Here is a 9779-nt window from a genome sequence, read left to right as displayed (position 1 = left end):
TATGCGCAAAGTCGGGAAAAGTTGAAAAGTCATACCCTAAGAAATCTTTAGAAGGCCATATCTCGAGAACGGCTCCATAGATTTTCGAGTTTGAGCTATCGTTGGAAAGGTCTTAACCTCAACTATAACATATTAAAATATGAAGTAAATCGATAATGGCATTTTCGAAATGTTCGAGTTCGAAATTTTCGAAAATATTGATTTTGACTTTAGCGCCTCTCGCGGTCATTTCTCGAACTTGCAATGTTCTAGCCATTTGTAGGGCTTCACGAAACTTTTCATTTGCACTTGAGTTGGTCAAAATCGGACTTGTAGAACCCGAGATATGACATGCCAACTTTGGAAGGCTATATCTCGAGAACGGAGACATAGATTTTTTTCATTTTTGGCATGGAGCTAGATAATATGGTCAGCTATAACATATCAAAAAATGAAGCAAATCGATAATGGCGTTTTCGAGATATTCATCGAAAACTCATCGAAAATTTTGTTTTTGATTTTTGGCCCCCTAGCGGTCACTTTTGAAACTTCGGATGTTCTAGAGAGTTGTAGGGTTTGTTGAGAGCTTTCATTTGAGCCCGGGTTGATCAAAATCGGTCAAGCCGTTTTCGAGTTATGGTCGATTTTCGATGAAAAATTGTGGCGGCCATATTGACTAAACGGCTTGACCGATTTTCGAAAATAAGGTATCGTTGGAAAGCTCTTGATGGGCCCTACAACATATCAAAATTTCAGACCTCTAGCTATAATAGGGGCTGAGATATAGCGAAAACAAAATTTTGAGGTTATCCAAAATGGCGGACGGAGGGGTGGGGGGGTGGATTTGACTTCATAATCGGATTTCTTCAGGTCGATATTTAAACTTTGCCGTTTACCGCAAGTCTCTATCTATCACCGTTCTCTTGCAATTTAAGTTTATAATCCGGACGGCCGGCCGGCCGGAAAAAAACTTATTTTTGGCGCATACGTTTTTTGGAATGTTGGGACCCTAATTCGTGCTCATACCAAGTTTGAGCCCGATCTGACGACTTTCGATTTTGCTCGGTACACAAAAGCTGTGTCTGAAAGAAACACAGCTAAAATTATAATGAGTCAAAAATAAACCAAGAAACATTGGCGTAAATGTTTCGTGAGATTTAAAATGTTTCACCATATTTTTAAATGGACAACAATTGCAATGCAAAGTTGCTTCAAAATTGGGGATGGGCAAATTTTGAAGAAAGACCGTAAAGACTTATTCGCGTGCCGAATCACAGTCAACGCCCACGGTTAAGGCTTTCTTCAAAACTTCTTCACATTGGCTGTGATTTGGTAAACCTTTCCTCATATGCAGCACTTCGCGATGACGCTATGCCGCGGTGCGAATTTTTCACGCAAAATGCCAACCAACTGCTCATAAGAGCCCTCTCTCACGGACAATGTATGCCTGACAGCCCTCAATAGCTCATAAGCCTCCGCGCTTAGATAGTTTTGCAATAGGGCACTTCGCACGTCTTCTTGCTCCTCGGAGATTCGGTTTAAAAAGAAATAGTTTTCCAGCCTCTCCACGTGCACACCGAAATTCTCCCCCGGGACGTAAATTTGCACATGCCCCATAAGTGGCCTTCCAACCACTTAGGAAGCCATCACCGAAGCCCTTCTACGACTCCCCTGACACACTCATCACGCCGAAAAACCTCACTAGTTTCACACAAATCGAGAGAAAAAAAAGAATTTCTTTTTTATCACTGACCTCGTAGCCACAAATGTCGTGTATTAAACGCTTGGTTGCTGCAATAAGACTGAATGTCTGAGTTTACAGTGCAAGTCCACATCAACGAACAACATACTCTCGCACATTATTTTTAATACGCGAAAGAAGTACCTATGCGATTGTTCGTTCATGTGGACTTGCACTGTATTTATCATTAACGATGGTGGCGGTGGTCAGGGGCGGACGCAGAAAAAATTGGGGGGGGGGGTTAAGAAATTGAATTTTTTTTAATTAAAAATTTTTAAAAGACATTTTTTAGACTACATACTTAAATGTTTAATCTCTTTGCATTTTTTCTGAGTTCATCCATCACTTTTTTTTCACACTCTACGCCGATGTTGTAGTGTATGTTCATCAGGGTGAGGTCGTTAAGGCGATTTTCTGTGGTGGTGCTCCTCAGGTAATTGTTTAATCGTCTGAGGGAGGAAAATGTCCTCTCAGCTGAGGCAGCAGATACCGGCAGGATGGCGGCGATTTAAAACAGCCGTGGATTGATGGGAACAGGTACTCATTGCACATATTAAGGGGGCAGCAAGAAAATTTTGTGGTTTTTCCTGCACTTTGAGCGCACCATCTCTTCCTCATCATCGTTTCTATTCTCGCTCTCCACAACCTTGACTTTGACGTGTTTTTTTTTGTAGCCATGTCTTGTGTTTCTTTTTCTTCTTTCTTAAGAAAAAAAAGCGTCGAAATTGCATAAATAAAACATTCACAAGACAAACACAAACACAGACGTTTGACAATTGAAAAATTTTTGTGTGTTTCAAAACATTGAAAGATGTGGAATATACATTGATAAAACAATGTCAACCGTCAAAAAAATTCAAGAATATAGTCTCAAACTATAGAAATTGGCAGTAAACTACCTCCCCACGTTATGCCAATTCGCATTGAGCAATAATTGACTGGAGAAATTTTTTACTGGGTGCCTCCCCACTTTTTATTTCTTTTCTACTCCTCTGCATACGAATTTCCCCTCATTTTAGCTGTCAAAATCTCTTTAAATTGAATGTTTTGGTTTTTCTTGCGTGGAAGAAAATGATTTACAATTTCTACATTTTCGACAAGCAAGGAAACTTGCTTTACTACCAAGAATGGACAAGACTCAAACAATCCGGAATTACCTGCGAAGAGGTAAGACAAAGTCCCAGAAAATCTTAGATTTCCCAAGGAAAATTGTAGATTTGTTGAGTATTTGAAAAAGGTGGGAAAGTTCTTTAAATTTTCCTATTTTAACATCATTTTTTGCCCTCAAATAGGAAGCAAAACTAATGTACGGCATGATCTACTCAATGAAGTCTTTTGTGAATAAAATCTCCCCAACTGACATCAGGGATGGCTACATTCACTACAAAACAAACAAGAATGCCCTTCACATCCTTGAGACCTCATCAGGACTCAAGTAAGCAAATCTTTTAGATATTTTTTGTTTAAATTGACTTTGCATTGAAGCTCCAACCACGTTATGACGTAGAGAGAACAAAGTAACCAATGAGAGCACTTTAGCTGAATTTATCTTCTTATTCAATTACTTTTCATGATTAAACTTTAAGAATTATGTTTGAAACAAAAAGAACTTACCTCAAAGAAAACCAAATTCTTTATCCAGATTCGTCATGAACACAGATACAGCATCAACGGGAGTTAAGGAATTCATGAATCAATTTTACTTGAAGGTAAGGCATGATTGTACATAATATATTGATTGATATTAAAGAATTCAAAGAGAGCTAATATGTTGTTCCTTCATAGATATGGCTGGAGTATGTTGTGAAGAATCCCTTTTGCCTCCCGGAGAAGCCAATCACATCCGAACTCTTTAAGGCAAAATGCGATGAATTCATCAAACAATCAACCTTCTACGGTGGCATAAAGAGTGTCTGAGCAGGTGATCTGCATCATCATTTGGTTAGTTCTGTGATAACCATTCCTTGATTGTATTTATGTGAATCTGCCGGGCTGCTCGCACTGATTGAGGATCCTTCAGAAAGACAAACAAATTATTTAACAAACAAAGTAAATGTGGAAAATAAAGCCCAAAAATTCTTACTTTATCATTTTTGGCACGTAAATCAATATGATGCGCTCCCTCGGGGATGATGACGATCTTTATGCGATTATTGGGAGTCCTGAGTACTCCAGCACCGCTCCAGGGATCAAGGAGGCCATTGCTGAAGACAATGTTTGTTGCTGAATCAATTTGATAGCCCCCATAGCGAGTTATCATCTCAACTTCACTTCGTGGACGAACACCGAACTTCTTGAAGCAATCATCGGAGTACTTCTTGAAGTCCCATTTCTCCGGTTCGAACATATCCTGCGGGGTTAATTGTTTTCTTTGGTTTTAGATTTGAATTTGGCGCGTAATTATTGCGAGGAAGGCATGATGGTGAATTTTTGTGGTGAATATGGGGAAGTTAGAGTTTTTTGACAGAACTGTCAAGTAGATTGCAAAGGCTTGCTTTGCTGCGAAAAAACTTATTTTTAACATGATTTAACGCAGAATTGAAAATTAAATTAAAAGTTAAGACTTTTAGCTAAAAGATAATCAGAAAGGATTCTCTTGGGTCTGAGCAAGCTAATCAACAGGGTGATCTTCTCATATTCATCCCCAGGCCGGTCTTTCAGAGCAATCAGGGGTAGATAGTCAATAAAATAAATAAAAATTACAAACCTTGTCTCCATCGCTGCACATTGGCATCACCATTTCCGTACAAGACTGGAAATCCCATCCTCTTGTTCCCAAAGCCTCAGTTGTCGAAGTCTTCACATCGAGGCATTTAACTTTATTCGTGTAGTTGGAGTAGACGGAAACAGCTTCCGCCAGGGATTCAACAAGTTGCGTATCATTGAGATTCTTTCCTTTGAGACGCCAGCAAAATTCCCGCACCGGATACGCCGGCAGGGGGGCAAGGAAGTCAGCTGGATAGGGATAGTTTGCCATTGCGAGATTGCTGTACATATCATTGAGATAGTCAATGAGATCTCCGATATCTTCGTGTTTCGTGAGATTCGCACAGAGATGGAATTTTCGCGTTATAAGAGCACGACCTGCATCCGTTTCAGATTGACTCCTGAGAACTGCCCAGGATTTGCGAATATTGTCTGAGCACTCATTCGAGTAGGCTGTACTGAAGACGGACGTGAGGATTCTATTGTAGACCCCACACGGGGTGATATTGCGGAACTGCAGGACTGGAGCTGAGGCTGCAATAGCTCCCAGCACCATATGGGGGTACTTCATGCGGAACCATGCTGCCAACATACCCCCATATGAGCCCCCAATTGCCACCACAGGGCGACGATTGCCGGGATTTATTTCCTGAAGCAACGAAGCAAAATCCGCAAGAGCCTGCTCCGACGAGAGGTAACCCAACTCTTTGGCGGAATTGTAGGATTTATTGCCATAGGGAAGGGATTGTCCGTAGTATCTACTCCCAGAGAACAAAGCAAATGGAATAAAAATCCCCGCTAAAATGATAAGAATTGTGACCTTAGTGACTGACCTGTGCTCCGCAAAGATGAGTTCAGCATTCAGCCTATTGCTGTGATCAGCAACAGCATCCCACATAAATCCCGTATTCTGCGCAAACAACTCAATGTCTCCCTCATTGCCAGCATAGAAAAGGATCACAGCGGAATCAGGTTCAAATGCAAATGAATCATTCTTGAGGTATCTTTTGGGAAGAATAAGAAAAGCAAAAAAAATTCTTTATCACCGTTACCTCATTGCCGGAAAACTCATTTTTTCCTCACCTCAACTTGAATGTATCGTTGTTAGCGAAAGAAAAATGATCAACGGGCACATTAATCCATTGTGTTGTGTAGGAGTATGCTGCTAAGCAGCCACGGAGCCCGAAAATGGCCAAAATCACAGAGAAAAGCAAAAGAGGGAGTTTTTCAAACATTTTCGTGCCGCAAGAATCACAAAGAATGGAAGCCTATTCGACGAATAGCCCGAATAGCCTTTTTGACATAACCTCAAATTCATCTGAAGGTAAATAAAAACAAAGTTTTTTTTTGACTTTTCCTCATTAATTTTGGGGAAAACATGGAAAGTTCAGAAGGATCCCAAGGATCTCAGTTTGAGGATCGACGAAAGAGGCTCTTTGACTCCCTGAATACAGCGGAGAAGTCAATAAAGGGAACAAGCCTGGAGCAGAGTGATTCAAGTGAGAGGAACAGACATTTCCTGGATCGCCCAAAAGTCGATAAAAAGACCGAAACACGGCATGTAATGAAATTCCGGGGGCGTGAGAGTATCTTCAAGCGCCCCGAGGCCCCCATATCGCAGTGCTTGAGACCCCGCCGACGTCCGGATTATCAGGTAAATCAATGGGCTGACGGGGACAAGTCAAACCGAGAAATTTTCTTCCTCCTGCGCGCAGGTTAATCCCGGCAAATGGACAAAGTACTCCCTGGATGATGTGGACACATCTGAGCACACAAATACAGCGGCTGCTTTTGCCTTCCTGGCTGAATGTGAGCAACGACGGAGGGATGAGAAAGCACCCGGAGATGAGATGGAAGTTGAAGGTGAATCTGCTGAGAAGGTTGTCTTCAAGAAGTCCACGAAATTGAGGAGGGCAGTGGAAGAAGCTCAAAAGGATTGCAGTACCAGCAGTGAGGACCAAAGCCCCAAATTTCGCGCATCAAAGGTTGTTATGCCGGAATATGTAATTGGGCAGGCAACAGTGAAGAAGGATCGGAAGAAGAAGCCACAGAAATCCGCGGAACGTGGCAAAGAGCTCAAACTTGATCATCTCTTTGAAGATGAGGAAGATGGTTAAGCTGAATTGAACTGTATTTGTTAATTTTTAATCAAATTAAGCATTCAAATAAAAGTTCTCCCTGAAAAATCTCATTTTCAATCAATTGCAATAGCTGCGATGTCGTAAAAACGTTTTTCAATCTTCGAAAATTCAATAGTCCTTTCGAAATTAATCCTAACCTTAAAATTTTCCCAGAAAGTGTGAAGATTTTTCATGAAAAACCTGTGAATCTCTACATTTTCTCCCCAAGGAAACTACCCCAAAGGTTAGTAGAATTAAAGGGAAGTCTTAATTACCTGAAAAAATCCCCCCGAAGAAGGAAAATTACAAATAAAACCGCTTTTCTTCACGGAGGAAACATAACCTCAATTTTGTTTGCGAGAATTGTCAGACTGACATTGAAGCTTTTTATTTGCAAAAACCACGCAGAGGAAAAATTGTTTTTACTTTTTTATCGCCTTGTTTTAAGGAGTATTTTACCTTAAAATCAAAGTGTTGCTTACTAATTTGTGATAAAGCGCAATTCAATGGACTTGCTGAGCTTTAGCTCAATGCTATAAGAGAAACCCCCAAATGGATTTACAAAAGTACATTCTCACAGCTCTCTCATTTCTGGCTTTTCTCGGGGTTGTTGTTCTTGTTGTCTTTATCGGTACGGAGAGCCCCGGATGCCCCCTAAAATGCCCGGAATTTAATGATTTTTCTCTCTGCAGGTTGGTACTTGGTGTGGAAGCTCTTCCTGTCACGCTTCAGACTTGTCCGGGAGATTCTGGGTGCAATTGATTCACCCACAAATTCCGACACCAAGGGACGAACAAAGACCAAACGCTTACGGAAAGATTAGAGAGGAATTAAATAAAAATTAATCAAGATGAATATACGTTGTGCAAAACCCGAAGATCTCATGAATATGCAGCATTGCAATTTGCTATGCCTGCCGGAGAATTATCAGATGAAATATTACTTCTATCACGGACTCACGTGGCCTCAGCTCAGCTATGTGGCTGAGGATGACAAGGGGAACATTGTGGGGTATGTGTTGGCAAAAATGGAGGAGCCTGATCCGGGTGAGGAGAGCAAACACGGACATATCACCTCACTAGCCGTCAAGAGGTCCTACCGACGTCTTGGATTGGCTCAGAAGCTAATGAATCAGGTGAGACACCCCAAAAAACATAATTCTTGGCTTTTTTTTTTTAATTTGATTTTATTGGGCCCCCTAAAATAGGCATCCAAGGCAATGGTGGAGTGCTTCGATGCCCAGTACGTGTCCCTGCACGTCCGGAAGAGCAATAGAGCTGCTCTAAATCTCTACACAAATTCCCTGGACTTTAAGATTCTCGAAGTTGAGCCCAAATACTATGCAGACGGTGAAGATGCCTACTCAATGCGTCGCGATCTATCGGAATTCTGCAAGCAGCCGTCAGACAAAGCCGCAGCTCCGGAAGCAAAGGCTGACGTCAGTGAAAATAATTCATCTTCTGACCATCATCATCACGACGGACACTGCTGCTGATGTGGAACAAAACACATTTAATTGGGCACAAAGAACGCTCATTAATTTATAGGAATTTTATCTTTTCAATTGTTCGCGGGAGGGTAATAAAATCAATGGGATGTGACACCTTCACCACCAAATACTTCCTTATCTCTCTGTCCAAAACCTTCACGAGTGCTGTGGGCAATGTGGGGGATCACGGAACGCGGGGAGAAGAAAAGAAGGAGCCAGAGAATCACAAAGAGGACAACAATAAGGACATTTATCACCTTCTTAGCACTGATTTCCCACATTTTCCCTCCTTCACACACAATACTGCCCAAGTGGCAAGTTTTTCGTTGGCTCTCCTTGCGTTGCACAATGAACGCAATTCATACCCAAAGCCCATCAATCCTCTTGTGAAGTATTTTTTCGTTGTTGATTTGATAAAGCTTTTGAGATAACACCACGAAAATCACTTTCTACCCAAATAATTGGAGCTCCGCACCTATCGAGTGAACTATTTGCCAAAGGGGCTTATGAACGATAAGAGAACATGGGAATTTTGGAGAATGGCGCAATGGCTTCCATTCTCCGGAAGAATTTACCCCTATTGGCTTTCTAAGGATTTAAGAAATTGCTAAAAAGAACATTTTTTCTCATAAAAAAAACAATAAAAATTCATTTTTTTACGGAAATCAAAGGAACTTCCCGAAAACAAATAAAAAAAGTAAGGTTATGTTTTAACCAAACATGGAAATTTTCTTACCTTAATTTCTTTCTCTGATAGAGACGATAAGGATAAGGAGTTTCCGTATTAGATAGAGTTCCTGGAATTGTAATTATCATCCACTATCATTGTCTTCTAACGCTAATTTATCGCATCTTTTGTTTTTGTTTACATTTTCTCATGCTGTTTTGTTGTCTTTTTTTTTTCAACAGAAAGCCTATTCACGAAAATCCTCTCCCGCGGGGGCGTTTACAATTCAAGCATTTTTTTTAATCTAATTTTCCTCCCTCAAATAGGTCATAGGAAAATTCTATGCTTTCCTAGTAGACGGAATAAGTAAAAGAAAGGGTAATTAAACTAAAAAATCTATAAATATCTCGGGAAATGAGGGGGTTTCAGGCGGGCAAATGTGTCAATCAGACATCATGTCGAGGGGTTAAGCTAAAGCCTCTTGAAGGTTTAGTTGGTATTCCAACATAGTTGACAATGTTGTGTTGTAATTTGATTTATAAGCAAACTTTTCAATCAGATAAATTTTGATTTTTTAGCGTTTTTAGGTATGAAACTCTTAATTTTCTCAATGAACAATAAAATAATTAAAACAAGAATTTCTTCTATTTTTTAAATGATTTTAATCATTTTAATTCACAGTAGATGGGTAAATAGTTTACGTTAACTTTATGAGGAATTTTTCAATTAAATTGTTTACGTTTTGCAAAATATCCTCAAAAGCCTCAAAACTTTAGGACATTACACTTGTGTTAGAGTCATCTTAATTTTTCCTTAACCCTTTTGCCTTCTTTAATTTATTCTTAACTTCATTTCCTGTCTAGAACTCTAGCTAGATCATTTTCAATCTAATCCTCATTATAACTTCTTCTCTCACGATTTAATAGCCTATTTGGCTACTTTTAAACACTTAATGCTCTTAATCTCTTCATAAAACCTTTTAATTCTTTCTTAACCTTTAAAATTTCCTAACCTTTCCTTCTAAGCCTCCTGTACTCACAAATAACTTTTAAAAATCACTTTCTCTCAAATAAAAAC

At 40.0% G+C, this 9779-nt stretch overlaps 5 protein-coding genes across 7 annotated transcripts in view; 4 read left to right on the top strand and 1 right to left on the bottom strand.

Annotated features, from left to right (window-relative positions):
* LOC129792945 (beta-1,3-galactosyltransferase 5) overlaps positions 1–9779 on the top strand; it is a 1144668-nt gene that overhangs the window by 130672 nt on the left and 1004217 nt on the right. The gene's annotated exons all lie outside the window — the stretch shown is intronic.
* On the top strand, positions 2730–3807 carry LOC129792998 (trafficking protein particle complex subunit 1). Its single transcript, XM_055832519.1, has 4 exons — positions 2730–2887; positions 3013–3155; positions 3363–3429; positions 3506–3807. Exons 1-4 carry the CDS (start codon positions 2792–2794, stop codon positions 3635–3637), a joined length of 438 nt encoding a protein of 145 aa, XP_055688494.1. The 5' UTR covers positions 2730–2791; the 3' UTR covers positions 3638–3807.
* On the bottom strand, positions 3398–6910 carry LOC129792941 (lysosomal Pro-X carboxypeptidase). Of its 2 annotated transcripts, XM_055832393.1 has the most exons (6): positions 6822–6910; positions 5510–5744; positions 5260–5430; positions 4428–5184; positions 3804–4070; positions 3398–3734 (listed from the first exon to the last, which is right to left on the bottom strand). In XM_055832393.1, the coding sequence occupies exons 2-6, from the start codon at positions 5659–5661 to the stop codon at positions 3663–3665; spliced, it is 1419 nt and encodes a 472-aa protein (XP_055688368.1). In that variant the 5' UTR covers positions 5662–5744; positions 6822–6910; the 3' UTR covers positions 3398–3662. The 2 variants fall into 2 exon arrangements, with proteins under 2 accessions (XP_055688368.1, XP_055688367.1); XM_055832392.1 differs by lacking the exon at positions 6822–6910 and having other exon boundaries at positions 3398–4070; positions 5510–5720.
* Positions 5805–6612, top strand: LOC129792981 (protein TSSC4). Its single transcript, XM_055832488.1, has 2 exons — positions 5805–6080; positions 6142–6612. The coding sequence occupies exons 1-2, from the start codon at positions 5805–5807 to the stop codon at positions 6541–6543; spliced, it is 678 nt and encodes a 225-aa protein (XP_055688463.1). The 3' UTR covers positions 6544–6612.
* Positions 6689–8163, top strand: LOC129792986 (N-alpha-acetyltransferase daf-31). Of its 2 annotated transcripts, none has more exons than XM_055832495.1 (3): positions 6689–6790; positions 7239–7681; positions 7754–8163. In XM_055832495.1, the coding sequence occupies exons 2-3, from the start codon at positions 7397–7399 to the stop codon at positions 8039–8041; spliced, it is 573 nt and encodes a 190-aa protein (XP_055688470.1). In that variant the 5' UTR covers positions 6689–6790; positions 7239–7396; the 3' UTR covers positions 8042–8163. The 2 variants fall into 2 exon arrangements, with proteins under 2 accessions (XP_055688470.1, XP_055688469.1); XM_055832494.1 differs by lacking the exon at positions 6689–6790 and adding an exon at positions 6924–7112.

The sequence above is a fragment of the Lutzomyia longipalpis genome, chromosome 3, assembly GCF_024334085.1.
Source record: "Lutzomyia longipalpis isolate SR_M1_2022 chromosome 3, ASM2433408v1".
Classification (NCBI taxonomy): Eukaryota; Metazoa; Arthropoda; class Insecta; order Diptera; family Psychodidae; genus Lutzomyia; species Lutzomyia longipalpis.
This window is presented reverse-complemented; position numbering and strand designations above follow the sequence as displayed.

Coding starts and splice junctions, on each gene's coding strand:
- LOC129792986 (XM_055832495.1), top strand. CDS start 7,397: ATGAATATACGTTGTGCAAAACCCGAAGATCTCATGAATATGCAGCAT. Junction 7,682..7,753: donor CTCAGAAGCTAATGAATCAG/GTGAGACACCCC, acceptor CCCCTAAAATAG/GCATCCAAGGCAATGGTGGA.
- LOC129792941 (XM_055832392.1), bottom strand. CDS start 5,661: ATGTTTGAAAAACTCCCTCTTTTGCTTTTCTCTGTGATTTTGGCCATT. Junction 5,431..5,509: donor AACGATACATTCAAGTTGAG/GTGAGGAAAAAA, acceptor TCTTCCCAAAAG/ATACCTCAAGAATGATTCAT. Junction 5,185..5,259: donor CTCATCTTTGCGGAGCACAG/GTCAGTCACTAA, acceptor CTCTGGGAGTAG/ATACTACGGACAATCCCTTC.
- LOC129792981 (XM_055832488.1), top strand. CDS start 5,805: ATGGAAAGTTCAGAAGGATCCCAAGGATCTCAGTTTGAGGATCGACGA. Junction 6,081..6,141: donor GCCGACGTCCGGATTATCAG/GTAAATCAATGG, acceptor TCCTGCGCGCAG/GTTAATCCCGGCAAATGGAC.
- LOC129792998 (XM_055832519.1), top strand. CDS start 2,792: ATGATTTACAATTTCTACATTTTCGACAAGCAAGGAAACTTGCTTTAC. Junction 2,888..3,012: donor CCGGAATTACCTGCGAAGAG/GTAAGACAAAGT, acceptor GCCCTCAAATAG/GAAGCAAAACTAATGTACGG. Junction 3,430..3,505: donor TGAATCAATTTTACTTGAAG/GTAAGGCATGAT, acceptor GTTCCTTCATAG/ATATGGCTGGAGTATGTTGT.